We start from the raw sequence: 20,562 nt of genomic DNA, 5'->3' as shown, positions 1-20,562 counted from the left end.
CTTAGGTTGCATGAAAAAAATGAAAATAGACAAATTTAATTTGAATAAATGAATTGCCAGCAAGCACGGCGGCGCAGTGGTTAGCGCGTGTGTGGCACAGTTCTAAGGTCTTGGGAACCACCTGTGTGGGTTCAAATCCAGCTCCAGATTTCCTGTGCGGAGTTTGTATGTTCTCCCCGTGCTTGCGTGGGTTTCCTCCGGGCACTCCGGTTTCCTCCCACATTCCAAAGACATGCATTTCAGGTGGATTGGCCGGTCCAAATTGTCCCTAGGTGTGAATGAGCGAGCGAGTTGTCTGTCCCTGTGTGACCTGCGATTGGCTGGCAACCAGTCCAGGGTGTCCCCTGCCCACTGCCCGATGATTGCTGGGATGGGCTCCAGCACCCCCGTGACCCTACTGAGGATAAGCGGTGCAGCTAATGAGATGAGAATTGCCAGCACGGCAGCTGAGTGGTAGGTGGCACGGTTCTGAGGTCATTGGATCAAGTCCAGCTACCCGCCTTCCTGTGTGGAGTTTGCATGTTCTCCCGTGATTGTGTGGGTTTCCTGCGGGCACTCTGGTTTCCTCCAGCATTCCAAAAACATGTATGTCAGGTTAATTGGCCGGGTTTAAATTGTCCCGAGGTGTGAATGAGCGAGTGAGTTGTCTGTCCCTGTGTAACCTGCAACTGGCTGGCAACCAGTTCAGTGTGTCCCCTGCCCACTGCCAGAAGATAGCTGAGACGGTCTCCAGCGACCCTACTGACTATAAGCGGTGCAGATGATGGATGGACGGATGGAATTGCCTTCGTTGTCATTAGTTATACAAGTATAACGAAATGAAAGGTCTTCTTTCAGTGCATATTTCGAGAAAATCTGTTGTGTTCACCATGTTCCTGATTGGCTTCTTTCCTTGTCACTCAAGTTACTGCAAGCCTCTCGTGTTAACAAGGCACGTGTGCACGCAAACGCCACGCCCCTTTATTCACCCCTTTATTCACCCCGCCCATGTCTTGGACCCCATCTGGAGAGCTGAGATGTGGCCATAACAAGCAGGGAAGCCCCCGAGGTGAGACGCCGTCATCGAGGCGCTTTTTACGGGTGGAGAGGATGAGAGAGCGGACTTAAGGACCGGAGCCGGTAGGTTAACACTCTGATTGGGAAATTAATGTTTGTAGTTTCTATTTATATGCTTGTCGTCACATGCCTTATTTTTTTTACCTAGAGGCAATAAAATTAGTTAAAAAAGGACATTTTAATATGAACTTTTTCATACATGTCAACCCCACGCAATCTTTCCCTTTATTAATGATTGCAACCCCCTTATTAAGTGATAATAAAAAACCTTACAAAACTCAATGCCGCACCTATTTACTCACAGGAAGATGTGAAATATGAACAAAGATAAACGAGTGTATTTACCAAATAGACAACACAAACAATTCTTTCAGCATCTTTCTAAATTCTAATCCTACTTGGAGTACATTAGGTCCTGTTTTTGTTTTCTTTTTACTTAGCACTATATATTGTTTTAATTCCTGAACCGAAATTGGTATAGGCTGTACACAATTTGAATTTTGAAAAGTGTATAAAATATGGAGAAAACGAATCAAATGAAATACTAGTATATAGTAAACTCCGAAATATGATGTGTTTTTGACTTTAAATAGTCGTAGGTCGTGAAATTTGTATTCATTTCACACAATATGAGGCTCACCTAGAGGGAGCTGACATATTTTTCAGCCATCTTGCTGCTGCAGGTAGCCAAAAAGGCTTGGCAAAAAATGAGAAGAAACATGCTAAATTTTGTTCACTTTGAATCTCCGTAATTTGTATTCTTCCTCGTTTTCGGTTGCACATCAATATACAGTGACACCTAATGGTTAAGCAATACACACTGTCCCTTTGAGGAACCTCTGGCGTCTGCTAGAGGGCAGCAGGTTAAAAAGGTGGTAGCCAGGACAATACGATCAAAGCGTTACTTGTAAGCAAAATACATGTGGACCAACTCGATATTTATTGAATACTTCAAGTATTAAAGGATCCACGAACTTCAAAATCAGTCGTGTCATTAACCAGAACTGGATCAGGACCCAAACGGATGACGTTCTCACACAAGCCTTTTATTTTACGGGAAATGGGGTCTCATGCACGTTAGGCAGCGGTCTGACGTGGAAAGACAGGAAGCCAGAGACCGACGAGATCGATTCCAATTGCCAGAGGAGATATCGTACAGATGGGGTCGATACCGGACAGGATGGGACAGACAGGATTGATAATGAAACAGGATATAGAAATAAAACAGGACAAACTAAACAGGAACGAATAACGGAGAGAATAATGAACAGGACAAAAATAGACGGGAACGAAACTGGAGAGAATAATAAACAGGAACAATACCAGACAGGAAATACCAACAGGAAAACAGGACCGAGCCAGAACCGTTGTCTCGCGGGGCAGAGGTTTGTTGCCGGACTGACAGGACTGGGTTCAAATAGTGACAGGGAGACAACCTGCGGCGGTTGCTGCCAAATGAGCAGGCACATGTGATTCCAATCGGTAATCATGACAAATTGCTTCACGCAAAGTAAAAATCAAGTGTTTATTTTTTACCCAGGTTGTGAGACGTTCAAAATAAGAGCTGCAAGATGAGCTGTTTTTTCAGAGGTATATTACAGACTATTCTGGGTACAAATTAAGATACAGAAGAATGGCTTTAGGATTCACAAGTGCGAGGTCAAAATGGCTGACAATTACTTTAAAACTGAGTCAAAACGAAACCTAAGGAAATAGAAAATTGTGGACAAACACTTGTATTGAAAGGGATGTCCGGAAAACCGAAATTTGGTTTTTAAAATAAAACGGAGACATAAAAACACAAGACTGTCATGATTACCGATTTGACTCACCTGCGCCTGCTTATTTGGCGCCAGCCACTGCGGGCTATCTGATTGGCTCTATTTAATCCAGTCCTGTCACTCTCCTGTTGGCAGTCCGTCTGCGAACCTCTGTTGATACAAGGCAAGCCTTTTCGACCTTGACTCCCACCGTTTTTGCGCCCGTTCCTGATCTTCCTGTTTGTCTCTGGCTACGACCTGTTTTGATCCCGACCACGTCGCTCTCCCGTCCCGGCTTACAACCCGTTTGTGATCCCGACCACGTCTGCTCTCTCGTCCCGGCTTATGACCTTGACCACGTTTTTGCTCCCCTGTCCCGGCTATCGACCTGTTTTCCGTCCCTGACACCACCAACTCCCGCTACGGAAGATCCACTTCCGTATTCGGATCACAATTCGATTGCGAGAGCGACCTGCTTCCCGCGTCTGGCGAGCACCGGATCGCGGGCGCAGCCCTTCCTCTTTCTTTAAATAAAACTTAACTGGTCAACGATAGGCAATTGGGTCCTGATTCCGTTCCGGTCGTGACAAAGACAGTAACATTAAAAATGTCTTTCCCTAAAAGTCTTGCAGGATAAACTCACCGGTGACCCCATTAGTGCTTCACATAATGTCTGGATGAATGAATACACATTTATGAAGGTTATTACGCCGTCAAAATAAAACAAACAGCTCTAGGTCGAATCCAGCGGCATTTTATTTGCATATTAAAACGACACCCGACCCTAATGCGTGTTTACGATGTGTAACTCAGCGGACCTTTTTCAAGGACGACGTTTTGCAGGGGTTCAAACCGATAACCTCCTGATTACGATCCGTCCAGACTCCTTCCCCGCCAAAATATCACAACATATTAAGCCCGCCATTTATCTCAACTCCTGAAGGTTCCATTTTACAGCTTTGACCTTGGAGCTGTTTACTCTCTCAGTCAAAATATTCCATGTCATGACCCAAATCGAAATGCCTTCCCAATTAGCACCCGCTTCGATTTTTGTTGAGTCCTGTTTCAGGTGTCTTTTTTGAGTGCTTTCTGTGGGTCCGCTCTTGATAGGCAATTATTTGGAAGCAAACAAAAATGCTCCACTCTGGTGATAAATTCGGGAAGCCGGTCGGAGGCAATCGGGATGCCGAGGGGTCCAATCGATAAGGTGCCATCGTTTCATTTCATTGCAGAGTTGTTTGATGTCCCAACACGGGAACCGTCCAAAAATGGGTCTCCAGGCTCACATGGAAAGAAAGAAAAAGCACACTCTAGTTTACAGGCATTAAAATCTCTCGCCTTTATGAGAAATTCCCAGTTTAGAAGTCAAAAAGCGTGACTTAAGTGAAATTGTCACGGTTGCCCGTTGCCATCATTGGGCTCGTTGCCTGACTGGTTTCCCTCCTATTTAAGCTCAGTGCTCTCACTCACTCCTTGGACGTGTGTTTTGTCTCTGTCCGGTATCCTGCTTGTGTATCCTGTCCGGTATCGATCGCGTCTATCTCGTCCTGTCTGATATCTGACTCCAGTCTCCAGTATCGGGTATTGATTCCGTCTATCTCGTCCTGTCTGATATCTGACTCCAGTCTCCAGTATCTGGTATCGATCCCGTCCGTCTCGTCCTGTCTGATATCTGGCTACAGTATTCGGTATCGATGCCGCCTGTCTCATCCTGTCCGATATCTTGCGCCAGCCTCCAGTATCCGGTATCGATCCAGTCTGTCTCATCCTGTCTGATATCTGACTCCAGTATCCGGTATCGATCCCGTCTTTCTCGTCCTGTCTGATATCTGACTCCAGTTTCCAGTATCCGGTATTGATCCCGTCTGTCTCGTCCTGTCTGATATCTGACTCCAGTTTCCAGTATCTGATATCGTTCCCGTCTGTCTCGTCCTGTCTGATATCCGAATCCAGTCTCCAGTACCCGGTATCGATCCTGTCTGTCCTGTCCTGTCCCATTTTGATCCCGTCTCTCCGGTATCTGCTCGTGTATCTGGTATCAATCCTGTCTGTCCTGTCCGGTATCGACCCCGTTTGTCTGGTATCTGCTCGGGTATCTGGTATCGATCTCGTCTGCCTCCTGCTTCCTTTTTTCCCACGCCGGACTTCTGTCTTACTTCTTCCGCCAAGCGATTGCCGAATCATTGGCTTTTGTGTTCACGCCCATTCCCGTAAAATAAAGGTTGTTTGAAAACGTTACGCATCCGGGTCCTCCTCCTGAACTGGTTCTGACAGAAATGTATGGATCAGAGGAGAAAATACTTTGAGGTGGGGAAGGCGGTTTTGTGAGATTTTCCATCGTGAATCTGGTGTTTGAGGTAATGCGTTTGAAGGAGTACTGCATTTATTCGTGTGTAACGCGCATTCAATTTGATCTCATGATAGCACTGTTTTTAATCACAGTACCAGAGACAAATGATAGAGAAGAGAGAAAACAGAAAGTCGTCCTGAAACGCTAAAAAGCACAACAAGGGAAAGAATTACATTTTTTATTGGTTGAATTAAAAAAAATAATCTTCTGAGAGCATTTTTATTACGCTTACGCCGCTCTTACCCTCTTTTGCATCCACCTGCTATTTCACTCGACCAGCTCAAGTCAAATCACACCAAATATGAATAAAATGTTGTATTCTTCCTTTGAATGTATATTATTAATAATGTTATTTAATCATCTATCCATTATCTTCTGCTAATCCGGAGTCTGGTCGCGGGGGCAGCAGCCTTAACAGGGAAGCTCAGACCTCCCTATCCCCAGCCACTTTCTCCAGCTTATCCGACAGGATCCCCAGGCATTCCCAGGCCAGCCTAAAAACATCGTCTCTCCACTATGTCCTTGGTTGTCCCGGGGCCTCCTATTTAATCATTTGCATGTATATTAAACATAATTAGTACTTACTATATACTAATGTATTTTCTGCACCTAAAGGCACACCGGATTATAAGGTGCACCCCCCCCCCCAAAAATAAGTATTTAGTAATATATTTTTTATACACAAGGCACATATGATTCTAAGGTGCATGGAAATAAAACTACAGTAAGTGCTAGGTTTCAAAACAGAAATGAATACATTTAAACAAAAAAGAATATATGTCATAGAACATAAATTATCATTATAACATCAGGTTTCACAACTAAAATGGATTTTAGCAACAATTATTATGTTTACAGCAAGAGGGCACACAAAGACCACAAGTTTCTCAAAGGCAGAACAGTTGCTGTGTGCAATATTATTTATCCACAATTCGTGTGTTTTTGTCCAAAACGTTAAGCAAAAGTCTTCATTCAAGTAATTAAAATAGGTTTCATACTTAAAGATAGTTATTATCCAAAGCAACAACAAAAGAGAATTTGCTTTTGAGCGTTCCAAAGTTGCCCTCTGAGCTGCCGTTGAAATTCTGCGCTTTTTTTTTGTCTACCTTTAGCAACAACCACTAGAGGGCACTTGAAGAACACTATATATATTTCCCAAAGGCAGAACAATTATCGTATGCAGTATCATTTTATCCACTTTATTTCCCAGTATGTATGGAGCACTGGATCATATGGTGTCACGACCAAAACGGAATCAGGACCCAAATGCGTAGCGTTAACCACAAGTATATTGATAGAAAGGGGATCCGGTGCTCGCTTGGACGCGGGACACGGGAAACAAACCGCTCACACAATCGGATCTTCATCCGAATACGGAAGTGGACCTTCTGGAGCAGGAGATGGCGGTGTCAAAGACGGAAAAAACACGTCCATCGCCAGGACAGGAGAGCAAAAACCTGGTCGGGATCAAAAACGGGTCGGTAGCCGGGATGGGAGAGAAAACGTGGTCGGGGTCAAAAACAAGCCGGAGACAAACTGGGAGATCAGGAACGGACGGGTGCAAAAACGGGTGCAAAAAAACAGGACCGATGGGAGTCAGAGTCAAAATGCTTGCCTTGTAGAAACCTAGCTTCGCTGACGGACTGACAATAGACAAGTGAAATGACTGGGCTTAAAAAGGACAGGGAACCAATCAGATAGCCCGCAGCGGCTGGCGCCAAACGAGCCGGCACAGGTGATCCAAATCAGTCATCGTGACAATATGGTGCACTTTTAAATTTCTGGCCAATTTAGGGTTTTTAGGTGCACTTTATATTCCGGAAAGTAGAGTGTTTTGTTATTTTAATGTTGGGCATCCTGGAAATGCATTGGCTAATATTTTTCTGTCATGATTACCAATATAATGCACCTGTGACCGCTCCTTTGGCACCAACTGTCTCGGACTCTGATTGGCTCCTTGTCACTATTCAAACCCACGTCTATCTGTCACCTGTTGTCAGTCTGTCTGCGAACCTCAGTGTACTCTAGGCAAGCTTTTTCGACCCTGACACCCACCTGTTTTTGCTCCCGTCTGTTTTCAGGCTCGACCCGTTTTTTTTTTTTATCCTGATCACGTCTACTCTCCTCTCCTGGCTTTCGACTTGTTTTCGATCCCGACCACGTTTTTTGCTTTCCTGTCCCGGCTACTGACCCGTTTTTTCCGTTCCCAACACTGCCATCGCTCGCCACAGAAGTGCCACTTCCGCGTTCTGAGCGGCCTGCTTGCCGCGTCCAGCGATCACCGGATCGTGGGTGCAACCCTTTCCTTTTTTCCAATAAAACTGAGAGAAACGGGACGCAAGTGGGTCCTGACTCCGTTCTGATCTTGACAGTTTTCGATCCTCGGGCTTTATGTCAATCTGTTTTTGAGATCCCCTACCTCGGAACAGATCAATGCCATATCCTGCGAGTCTACTAAATATGTATTATGTGACCGTAGACATCCATCCATCCATTTTCTGCACCGCTTATCCTCAGTAGGGTCGCGGGGGTGCCGGAGCCCATCCCAGCCATCCTCGGGCAGTGGGCAGAGGACACCCTGAACTGGTTGCCAGCCAGTCGCAGGGCACACAGAGACAGACATCTCACTTGCTCATTCACACCTAGGGACAATTTGGACCGGCCAATTAACCTGACATGCATGTTTTTGGAATGTGGGAGGAAACGGGAGTGCACGGAGGATACCCACACAGGCACGGGGAGAACATGCAAACTCCACACAGGAGGTTCAATCTCATGACCTCAGAACTGTGCCGCACACGCGCTAACCACTGCGCCGCCGTGCTGCCCTACCCCAGACATCAATTAATAATATTAAAAATGTGTATTAAACAGACATATCACCCCGGACAGGTGTTTTTAATCCCTCACATGTCCTCTTCTCCGCATTCTAATGAGTTGCAAGACAGCAGTTTCCCCTCAGATTAGTACAAAGAGTGAGGACGTGCTGCCTCTCTAATTGCCGGCAGTCGGGTGGAACGACGAGCTTGGCGGGGACATAAAAGTGTTTTGCCGTTGTTTCGAACGGGCGTGAGATGAGCTCGAATGACTCCCGCCAGCACAACACTCCGAAAACGCGGAGACGGCGGTAGAGCGAGACAAGGCCAGATAAGAGGAGAGTCTTGTTATTTGAGTCAGATTAAAGGTTTCACTCACCGAGCGTCAGATAAGACGCTTGGAAGAAAGAGGAAAGACCTTCGAACCGGAGCTCTTGGAGATGCTTTCCCTTTGGTGGAATTGGCTTGGGGAACAGCATTTTGATAGAGATCTTGCATTTTGTTTTTGTGCTGTTTTTAGTGTCCTCGTTTTCACTCGTCCACACTGGAGACACGTCGGCTCAGCAAAATAAAGTAAGGGGGGTTAGTCTTTGATGAGTGGACCCATGAGAAAGTCTTAAGAAGCCATGTTTTCCCCCCAAAAAAGAGTAGGACATTTTAATATTTCAAGGGGAAAAACGCAGTCCCTGAAGACTGTTTCGAAATAACAATACAGTCATCCGTGGGTATCAAACGATCAGGCCTGCCAACAGATTGAATCCAGTCCGTGAGACAAGGCCGAGAGAAGCACAAAAGAAAGAAAAAGCCCAAAAAACGAGCTGCAGTTTGAAATATCTCTATCCCCAAAGCAACCGTATCTGTATTTCTCTCTTTCTTTTCTCACTCTCACAATTTTCTTTTCTCTTTTTATCTCTCTTTAGTCTCTTCTATGTTTTTTGCCCCTTTCCTTCTCTCTTTCTTTTTCTTCTCATTTTATTGCTCCTTTTTTCTATCTCTTTGTCTTTTCCTTCTTTCTCTATCTTTTGCTCTCTCTCTTGCTCCCCCCCTCTCTGTCTCTCTATTTTTTCTTTGTCTCTATATATCGTGTCTCTTTTTTTCTCTCGTGCTCTCTTTCTCTCTCTCACACGCTCTTTAGTTCTATCTTTCCCTTCTTCTTTTCCTCCTTTAAATCATCCCTCTCTATTTCTCTCTTTACAGCTTCATTCCCTATTTCCTTTCTCTCTCTACTATGCCCTCTTTCGATCCCTCTCTCTTTCTTTGTCTCTCTTTCTTTCTCTTGTGCTTTCTTTCTCTCACTCACGTGCTCTCTCGTTCTCTCCTTTTTTCTCCTTCTAACTCCCTCGTCTCACACTCTCTTTCTTTCTCTTAGACTCTTTATCTCCTATTTTCTCTCCTTCCCTCTTCCTCCTTCTCTCTCTAACTCTCTCTTTTTTGTTTGTCTCTCGTTCTCTCTCTCTCTCTCTCTTTCTCTAGTGCTTGTTTTCTCTCTCACATGTTCTCTCTTTCTCTCTTTCCTTTCTTCTTTCATTTCTTCTTTCTCTCTCTCATTCCCCCTCTCTTTCTTTATTTTTCTTTCTTTATTTCTTCATCTCAAACTTCCTTTCTTTTTCCCTCTCTCTCTCTATTTCTCTCTTCTCTCTCTTTATTTCACTGACGTTCTTTCTTTTGCATCTGTGGTAGCGCTTTGTGTTGGTTTTGGTCTTATCCAATTGGCATGACTATGGACGTAAGCCTTGCTGGTTTCGGATCTTCCCCCACTCCTGTTTTTTGGGGGTCCACTTGACTCAATTCTAGGACCACTCCTGTTATCTTTTTATCTACTCCCGAGGGGCTTCATTTTCAGAAAGCATAGCATCTATTTTCATTGTTACGCTGAAGACAGTCGGATATATGTGCCATTAAATATGAGAGATGCCCCTTCCATTAAACGCCTGCTTTGCTGTCTTGATGACATTAAAGCCTGGATACTCCTGAACTTTTTGAACCTTTATTAAAGGAAAACTGAGGTGATTGCCTTTGGTCCCTGTGAACCTACACCCATTGACTTGGGCCCCTTGGCACTCTACGTGAAGGCAACTGTTCTTAATTTGGGTTTTCAGGTGGACACTGATTTTAAACTAAACTGTCTTATGGTGCTGCTGTACTTTTAACTGGCACAAATAAAAAGGAGCACATTTGATCTTGTTTTTAAATGTTTGATGGCCTTGCCCCTCCTGAATGATTCTGACTTACCAGCTCAAGTGATGCTTGCTGGTAAAGCGATGCTAGCCAATAAAGTGATGCTAACAAAGCTGTTAGCCGCTATAGTGAAAATGTAAAATGAAAAAAAATATATAAATCTAGGAAAGAGAAAGCATAGAAGAGGCCGAGACAATCTCACAATTTCATTTTTTTTTTAAGATCACGATCTTGCTTAACTCCTTCCCGATCTAAAACCGTCAAATTGCCTAGCCCTACCTTCAACATTTGTTAAATAAGTTCAGCGCTTATGTGTCAATATTTTCTTGAAATCTCAACCCATCTGAAATTTTGTCTGCAACATCGCCTAAAAAATGAATGCCGCTTAAAGAAATTAGATAAATACCGTAAATTCCAGACTACATTTTACTACATTTTGAAAACTCCTGACGCTTGTCGGGCCCTTCCCTTGGTTCTCTGCGTGGCAGGTCGCCTCCGCTTGCGGCTAAGAGCTGGCTTAGAACTGGTGCGGACCTTGGACTCCAGCGTTTCATGACTGTTGCTGCTGCTGGATCTCGGTGCTGCCTTCGACACTGTGGACCATAATATCTTACTAAATTGTCTGGAAAAATGGATTGGTCTCTCAGGAACTATGCTCCCATGGTTCGGATTCTACATCAGAGATAGGAAGATTGTGTTGGATATGGTGACATGACCTCTGAGCCTTTTTGTGTTACCTGTGGTGTGCTGCAGAGCTCAGTACTTGGTACCCTTCTTTTCAGCATTTACATGCTTCTGTTAGGGGATATTATTTGCAAGTATAATATTGGTTTCCATTGTTATGCAGATGACACTCATCTGTATCCTCCAATAGAGGAATCAGCTCCATTAAGTTGTGGAAATCTGCAGGCCTGCCTCACTGAGATAAAAAGATTTATGTCGCTTATCGCGTTTCAAAATGAAATATTAATTATTGGTCCATCTCAATCAATGCTGTAATTTCTCAAACACTGCTCTGAACCGTGGCAAATGTAGTATCACCCAGAAGCGGGTAATGATGCGATGTAATTTCTGCTTACTGCTCTGAATGTCAAGTGAAGAAGTTAAACGGCGGGAATAACTATGAATCCGTTCGGAAGCCATATGCCTCATTATGTCATTAGTGATGCACATGAATGGATGAAAATGATTCCCACTGTCCCTGTGGAGTAAGATTGGGATCTTGGCTGAAGGGTCAACACAAGGAAGGCTCCAGGCCCGGACAACATTCCGGGGCGGGTACTTAGGGAGTGCGCCGATCAGCTGGCTTGTGTACTAACAGACATTTTCAACACCTCGCTAGACCAAGCCAAAGTACCATCATGCTTCAAATTTGCCAACATCATCCCAGTGCCAAAGAAACCCCAGATCTTATCATTCAACGATTACCGGCCCGTTGCACTGACTCCTATCATAATGAAGTGCTTTGAGAGACTGGTTAAACTGGTCTCCCCTCCTCATTCGACCCCTTTCAGTTTGCCTACAGGCCAAACCACTCCACCAGGGATGCCATCTCCTCTGCGCTTCACCTGAGCCTGACACATCTAGAGGAGAAGAACACCCTCGTGCGGATGCTGTTCCTGGACTTCAGTTCAGCATTCAACACCATCATCCCACAACATCTGGTAGACAAAATGAGACTCCTGGGTTTCAACACCCCCCTGCGGAACTGGCTGCTGGACTTCCTCTGTGACAGACCCCAATCAGTGCGGATAGGTCAGAACAGTTCAGATGTCATCTACCTCAGCACGGGCTCCCCCCAAGGCTGCGTCCTAAGCCCCTTGCTGTTCACCTTGATGACACACGACTGCGTCCCTAGGTCCGCCACAAACCACATCGTGAAGTATGCTGACGACACAACAGTGGTGGGCCTCATCAGGGATGACAACGACCTGGCCTACAGAGAGGAGGTGGAGCAGTTGGTGGGCTGGTGCAGGGACAACAGCCTAGTCCTGAATGTTGACAAAACTAAAGAGATCATTGTCGACTTTAGGAAAAACCAGCCCAACCATGCCCCACTCTGCATCAACAACAAGGCTGTGGAGGTTGTCAGCAGTATCAAGTTCCTAGGGGTGCACATTACAAACAAACTCACCTGGTCCGTGAACACTGCATCACTGGTTAAGAGGGCACAGCAGCGCCTGTACTTCCTGCGGAGGATGAGGAGAGCCCACCTGCCCCCACCCTCCCTCATCACATTCTACAGGGGCACCATAGAGAGTATCCTGACCAGCTGTATCTCTGTGTGGTGTGGAGGCTGCAGCGCTACCGACTGGGGTAGTGTGAGGAGGGTAACGAGGACAGCAGAGAAAATAATCGGGACTACACTTCCCTCCATTCAGGACATTGGCCAGAAGCGCTGCCTATCCCATGCTAAGAACATTACCGGGGACCCCTCTCACCCCCATCATGGACTGTTCACTCTGCTAGCCTCTGGGAAGAGGTACTGCAGTGTGCGGTGCATCACCACCAGGCTCCGCAATAGTCTAGTCCCCCTGGCCATTAGACTGTTAAATGGTCAATCTAACATATAGTTAACTTAAATCTAAACGGCTGCTAATCTGACTTTTTGCACTACTGGCAGTTTTTTTATAGCTTGCCACTCCTTGCACATTGCTCTCTGCACTATTGTAATTACAGCGTTATTGTTACAGTGTTAATGTTACTGTGTACCTGACTTGTTAACCTGACTGCCCATTTTGCATATCTGGTTAGCTACTCTTCTTGCACTATCGGCACTATGGTAAAATACTATACGTAGCCAAAATACAATACAACTTTATTTATATCTGTACATTCAAGGAAACTGTGGGGGTCAGATGCATCGACATTTCGTTCTGTATACACGTGTACTAGAATGACAATAAAGTAGATCTGAATCTGAATCTGAATCTGAAATGTTCACGACAGAAATGAAACACATTGTGCCGCGATTACGACACTCATTTCTGGACTCTGCCGCAGCTGTCAATCTCAGTCAACTAGCGCAGCGGTCAAATTAGTTAGATTTAAATTAACGTATTGGCAAAAACGTTCGCAAAGCAAATCTCAATATACTGAACTGACTAAAATTCAGGACCTTGTACGATCACAACTGCCTGTAAACATGCTGAGCCATGAGAACGATCTTAAGCCTTCCATCCCTTGATCACATGACAGAGTTATAGAGAAAAGCATTGCTACTATTACGACAGAAAATTAGAAAGTGAGAGCGAGGCGGACTTGCTTGCTCCAATGTGAAAAATATAGGGGCTCCGAGAGAGCTCGTATTTTTAGACGGCTTTTGGCGCATATTGCATGAGCGTCTTTGAGACTGGTTTCAGTGCAGGTGGCATGAGCGTGGCCCTTGTGGTTCTGCTGTCCCGGAAAATTACGAGAGGCTTTCCGTTGGCTTTGATAGCTTTGTGACGTTATCGACCACCGTGTCATTGCTCTCAAGGCACGGTAATGGGAAGCTTTACTAAAAACAAAGTTCTCTCGAGTTCGCCCTATGTTCCGGTCCGGAGCCTTCTATCTGAAAATGCTGGTCCACTAGTGATCCCAAGACCCAAGAAGAGATCCACAGGTTCGAGAGCGTTCTCCATTTGGGCCCCAGAGCTCTGGAATGCTCTTCCCCCTGAGATTCGATCTGCAAACTCAGTGGAACTGTTTAAATCTAGGCTTAATACACATTTCTATTCTATAGCATATGATTAACCTATATTTTATGTTGACAATATCTATTTATTATTTGTTATTGCAACATCCATTGCAGCCTGGTCATGCTGGAAGGGCAATTACCTCATGTGCGGTCCCTTCTCAAGGTTTCTTCATTTACCTCATGTGGAGATTTTTGAGTTTTTCCTTGCCCTCATGTAGGTTTTAGATCAGGGGATGGTGTAATCCTAGTCTGTGGTTGGCAATAATCTGTGGTCTGTGCAGCCCTTTGAGACTCTTTGCGATTAAGGGCGTCACAAATAAACATGACTTGACGCCAAAATGGGACAGATTTCCTCAATACGCCTTAATAAAATACTTAAATAAATCATGAATCATCACACAAAGACAAATCACCAATATTTTGATTACAAGCTAACACTTTGGTGATTTTAATCCTTATTATGAATCTATCTAGGAATGTCATTTTTTCTGGAACTGGAACAACAGTCCAGATGCACACTTGTGGATGTCTGGTGCACATTTTTGAAGCTGTCCATCACGGGCATGTTTTTATCCATCACAGGCTTGCAAATACTGGCGTAGGTCGGTTTATCAGGCGGCTTGAGTCGTCCGCTAATCAGAGGGAAGGGGTGTCTTCAGGGATGAATCTTTTGAGTCTTTACAAGTTCCTTCGTGCCAGTTGATTAAGATTGACAGCTGCGGACACGGACCGCAAATGAGAGTCTTAATTGCGGCACATTGTGTTACTTTTCTGTATTAGACATTTCCCCAATTTTTATCTTTTAAAATGGAAGTGGATAAATTCATTTTACTCATTAAGCCTGCAGCCTAAAATCCGGTATGGTTTGTACAAAAGCAAAATTAAAGTTGTGCTTGTGGCTTTAATCAGGTGCACCCAGTAGTTCTGAATTTATAGTACTTCTATTGTGTTGCCACTTTTCAGTGTGACCATGAATACCGGAGCTTCACAATGACTCGGCACAACATCTCCCTCGACGTCCCTCCTCCCTTCCCGCCCCCTCCACCACCTCCTCCACCACCTCCATCCTCCCTACCGATGTGGAACCTCCGTTTGAACTCCTCGTCAGCCCTGGCCTCCGCCACCCCCTTGTACAACCCATTGTCGGTGGCCGATAATTGCAGCGGGGCGGCTTCTTCGCCCTCCTCGCCGCCGTATAACTTCTATGCCGTTTTGCTGGTGCTGCTGATCTTCTGCGTGGTGTTCGGGAACGTTCTGGTGTGCGTGGCCGTGTCGCGGGAAAGGGCCTTGCAGACCACCACCAACTACCTCATTGTTTCCCTGGCCGTGTCCGACCTGCTACTGGCCACCCTGGTCATGCCCTGGGGCGTCTACCTAGAGGTAAGAACTGGCAAGAGCCATTGAAATGGGAATAAAATATTTCATAATTTATTTACATTATTTTCTGGATTCTAAGGTAAACCCCCCCCCCCAAAAAAAAATAAAAATAAATAAATAATTGGCCATAAATTCAAAAGTGCGACCCATAACCTGGTGCAGTATATATAATGGAATTTTCGGTGGACCCCCGCCTTATTATGAATTTTTCTTGTTAATGTGGCCCCTGATGTGCGATCTGTGCCAAAGCTCAAAACTGGGAAACAATTCACTCAAAAATGCAGCCACAATTGCTGAGGTTTTTGGGTTTTTCCTTGCCCTCATGTAGGTTTTAGATCAGGGGATGGTGTAATAGTAGTCCGTAGTTAGCAATGGTCTGTGCAGCCCTTTGAGACTCCTTGTAATTTAGGGCTTTACAAATAAACATGACTTGACTTGAGTGGGTAAAAAATCTGCGGTGCCTCGCTCACTCGTTCATTCATTCCTTTGCATTCATTCCGCTGCTGTATGTTTGTTCTTTACAGAAACTCCGACTTGCATTTGAACATAAGCACGACAGTTCCTCAGGACATGCTTGAATCAACCGGGCCAATGCACAAAATGGCCACACAATCCACACAACAGCACTGTGGCTGAAACAAACACACGATTACAGAATCCCTGTCAAAATAATAGCATCAATAACCCAGTCACTGTCAGAATAAGCGTTATATTACGACAGGCTGAGGTAAAACGGATCATGTGACACACAGAGCCACATTTCAAATTTTTGCGGACCCCTTCTTCTTTGATGTGCAAGATGCCCCTCTTATGCTTCAAATTGAGCTCGTACAGTGCAACATTGCACTCAAAGCTGGGTTAAGGGAGATAAAGAAGAACTGGACAAGCTTGGGCAATTTCTGAGAGAGTTGACACCCAGCTACCCTGAATTTCCTGAGTGTTCAAGCGGAGCATGTGTCTTTTTAGAAGCAAATACTTGTGTGAGAATCTCTTCTCCACCTTGAACTACATTAAGTGCAGGTAAAGGTCCAGACTTACAGATGAGCACCTTCAAGCCCTACTGTAGGTTGCAGAGGACTGAACTTTAGGACCGTTTTGTTCTTTCATGCAGACAAGACCTGCTTCCAGCTGCGGACAATCATTCTACTTTATCAGCAGACATCTTGTCCGGCATTTCCACAAAAGAGTTTGTTCGATTGCGCGACACATTAAAAAAATGGAACCAAAGCAGGATGGGTCCTATAACACCCTTGAATATCTCAAAGACCTGGAATTTCACCTCAAAAGTGTTCCCCAGGCAACCACATTAGACATATTTTGCCTTATAAAATTCACTTCCTCTCCGGGAGTGAGTGAGTGGATTGGGCGACAGCTCTCTCAAGTCATGAATGACTTGAGAGAGCTGTCGCCCAATTTGACAGTTTGTATGCTTATCCGGTGACACAGGACCAATACGAGCCTCCAAGCCTGTACTACAATCAGTTGTCCAAATCTTGTTTTAATCATTGAAATGAACCGTGTATGAAGATGGAGAGTAAGTTAATTTTATAAGGTAAAATATGTCTAATGTGGTTGCCTGGGGAAACCTTTTTAAGGTGAAATTCCAGGTCTTTGAGATATTCAGGGGTGCTGTATGACCCATCACTCAGGGAAATCCTGTGCAAAAATGAAACATTGCAACAACAAACAATCTCGCGATACACCCAGTATCCAGGAGATGACTGTCCAAAATAACCGTCCGGACATTGGAGAAATTATTCTCATCTCATCTCATCAGCTGCACCGCTTATCCTCAGTAGGGTCGCGGGGATGCTGGAGCCCATCCCAGAAATCATCGGGCAGTGGGCAGGGGACACCCTGGACTGGTTGCCAGCCAATCGCAGTGGAGAAATTATTAATGTTGTTAATTAGTGTAGAGTATTCAGCGTTTGGTCAGATTCTCGTTTTGCAATGTCATAAAATGATCAAACAATGTCAAAACTTGTTACTGTTGATCCTGTGTTCTAAGTCGATCACATAGTGATGTTGTCTGACTGTTATTGCTGGAATGTGAAGCCGGGGACGTGGGCGTTGGCTTCATTTGCGCATCAAAGGTTTCCGTGACCACTCCACCACAGGCGGTCCACCCCTCCCTGAGACCGGAACTGAGAGCTGGTACACGTCTCACCTCGCAAGGGCAGTCTGGTTTTGGCCACACCAATCCATAATCTGGTAACAATGATGATGCAACTGACGATGTGATACCCACGATGATGTTACAATTTCTCGGACCTGGCCAATTGAACCTAAGCCAGCAACCCCAAAACTTAAGGAACATGACTTTCTTGAGGGATCAAGAAGGGACTTGAAGGCGAATGTTACCTGTTGACAGCAAACAAAATGGTGTGTCATTGTTTCGACGTGCCAAATTTGTCCAAAGGTTTCTGTGGGATCATGCCTACAATAAACATGATCCACTGACAAAGAGAGGACTGGAGAGGACTGAACTTTAGGACCGTTTTGTTCTTTCAGGCAGAGAAGAGCTGCGTCCCCCTCCCCGCCCTCTCCATTTGGAATGCCAAGGTGATGACTACAGTTTAATTCTCACATGAGCAAAACTTATACAAATATACCTGTTGCAATGTAAGAAAACGGTCAAACAATGTCAAAACCTGTGAATTGAAAACTGTGTTTGGATTCAATTACATTGAATTAGTTATCTGGCAGATACCGGATGAATGTGGTTGGTGGGGCGTTATCTCACATGCGCACATCAAAGGTCGCCGTGACAACTACCCCCAGGGGGCCGGCAAGACCGGAACAAGGACCTGTGATATCTCGCACCTCGCAGTTCAGTTTGAAAGAGGTTAGTTATCTGACGAGAAGCAAAAAGTAGTTTGAAAGAGCCAGCCAAGTAGGCAAGAGATCTAGTCAACCAAGGAGCACTGGACCAAATCCTGGCACAACCAAAAAGGTTCTTACCCAGTCCCAGCTTAAGAAGCAACCAGATAACCTTGCTGGCCGGTGTCCAAGGTTGATCGAGACAATGGCCAAGACAAGTTTTAAAAGAAATAACTAAAAGAAAGAAAGAAAGAAAACTCAACTCTTTAATTGGTCATTAAGGTTTTGGTTAAAATCAATTATTGACCACCTATCTTTGCCATAGGGTCTCCATTTCTTCTTCTCTTAAGCCAAATATAAGTGTTGCCAGGTCTCTAGGGTCAAGAGGTAGGCAAGAGAAGCCTTGTTCAGATCAGTTGAGGTTTAATGATAAATTCAAAATGTTTATGGTTAAATAACTATTATTACAGACATTTGAAAATGAACAAAAATAATTAATTCTTCTAATCAGCCCGTCAGACAGTTAATATATGGTTTCCTTAGTCGTCTCTATCTGCTTTATGATCAAGTTATTTGACTTATTATTTTGTTTTTTAAAAATAAAGGTATTTGAGAACATCTGATTTTGTTATCAGCGCTTTTTTGTGGAAATCCTGATGGGGCCCAGCCTCACCCAGGCTCTGCCTCCAGCGGCACCCAGGTCAATGGAGTTTGAGACCCCCTATTTATATAGTGCCGTTAAAAAGTATCTGCCCCCTTTCTGAATTTGTTGTTGTTGTTTTTTTACATATTTATCACCCACAAAGGTTTTACAACTTCAAACCAATTTTAATATCACACAGAGACAACCCCAGGAAATACCAAATACTGTGATGAAATTTGGATTCCATTTATTAAGGCTCAAAACAATCTAAGCCTATCTGGCCCCATGTGAAAAGGTAATTGCCCCCCTTGTTAAATCTTAAAGTAACTGTGATTGCCACCACCTGAAGTAGACTGCAAAATCCCAAGAACACAATTGACATGCCAAGAGCCAAAGACATTCCAGAAAAAATAGAAAATAAAGTGATTGAAATGGAGAACGCTCTCGAACCTGTTCATCTCTTCTTGGCTCTTGGGATAACTAGTAGACCAGCATTTTCAGAGTGAAGGCTCCGGACTGGAACATAGGGGGAAATTAAATCTGAAAGATATGAGGGAGCAAGTCCATGCATGATTTTGTATAATACCAACAGAACCTTAAAATCACATCTTAAGCTAACAGGGAGCCTATGCAGGTTAGCTAAAATCGGGGTCATGTGAACAAACTTTGTCTTAGTTAAAATCCTCGCTGCAGCATTTTGACTAAAAGAACATGATGCCCACAGTAAAGGATCGTGGCGGCAGTGTCATGGTCTGGGGCTGCTTTGCTGAATAAAGAACCAGAACAACTTGCTATGATTGACAGAATCATGAATTCTAGTGTTTACCAGAAGATCCTGAAGGAGAACGTCCGGCCATGGGTCCGTGCTCTAAAACTCAAGCACTCTTGAATCATGCAGCAGGACAACTATCCAAAACACATAAACAAGTCCACCTTTGAATGGCTAATAAACCGATATAAAGGTTCTGGATTGACCAAGTCAAAGTCCGGATATCAATCCAAATGAGATGCGGCGGTGTGACCTTGACGTACAGTTCATGCTAGAAAACCTTCAAAAATGGCAGATTTGAAACTATTTGGAAAGATTGGTTGGGAAAAGTTCCTCCACCACGTTATCGTAACCATTTGATTTCTGTTATCGCTGCCAAAGGTGGCCCAACGCTTAGATTTAAGGATCAATTCCTTTTTGTTTTTGTGCCTTAACAAACGGAATCACCATTTATTTCATTTTGTATTTCCTTGTGTTGGCTCTGTGTGATATTAAAATTGCTCTGATGATCTGAAACCTTTGTGAGTGATAAATAGGGAAAAAACGAATCCGTTTTCAGATGACTCTTAAAAAAAACGAAGAAAAAGCTAAACCCATGGGCAGATACCTCAGGGGGTAGCTGTTTCTTGGCAAAACAGCTCAAAATAATGATCTTATCTTTTATGAAAATCCATTAAAACTCCACACAGATAAACACCTCGCCCGCCACAGTAATGAGTCGGGATAATCACCTTCTTTCGAAATCAATTAATTTTTAGAGAATATGACAGCGCAACTTCCATCAAAGAGAAATATTTCGAAATAGAATCGTTAATAATTGACCGGGCTTGTCTTGGCTGAAGATGAAACATTCATGGCGCTTTATAAAATTGGAACTGGCAGGCACATTGTGCAAGATAAATATATAATAACTTCTATGCTTTTTAGCAACATCACAAATAGATACGAGATCCCTTCGATTTTAGCAGTTAATCCATTTCATAATCTCTTATATTATGTAAATGTCATATTTGAAGCCATATAGTGAATTGTTCGAGTACTGGAACATTTTATCCCATGCAAAGTAAAAGTATTCTATTTGATACTTATTCCAAGATACCCAAAATAGTAACAA

At 44.2% G+C, this 20,562-nt stretch overlaps 1 protein-coding gene across 1 annotated transcript in view; it reads left to right on the top strand.

The window, feature by feature from the left end:
- Positions 1 to 1,011: 1,011 nt before the first annotated feature.
- Positions 1,012 to 20,562, top strand: part of drd2l (dopamine receptor D2 like) — a 40,561-nt gene continuing 21,010 nt past the window's right edge. Inside the window, exons 1-2 of the mRNA XM_088327011.1 lie at positions 1,012 to 1,119; positions 14,803 to 15,219. Of these exons, the coding sequence (XP_088183137.1) occupies positions 14,830 to 15,219 (390 nt within the window). The 5' untranslated portion in view covers positions 1,012 to 1,119; positions 14,803 to 14,829. The remainder of the gene's footprint in view (positions 1,120 to 14,802; positions 15,220 to 20,562) is intronic.

This window comes from Urocampus carinirostris, chromosome 2 (genome assembly GCF_059441175.1).
Source record: "Urocampus carinirostris isolate Australia breed hairy pipefish chromosome 2, RoL_Ucar_1.0, whole genome shotgun sequence".
In the NCBI taxonomy this organism is placed as follows: Eukaryota; Metazoa; Chordata; class Actinopteri; order Syngnathiformes; family Syngnathidae; genus Urocampus; species Urocampus carinirostris.
This window is presented reverse-complemented; position numbering and strand designations above follow the sequence as displayed.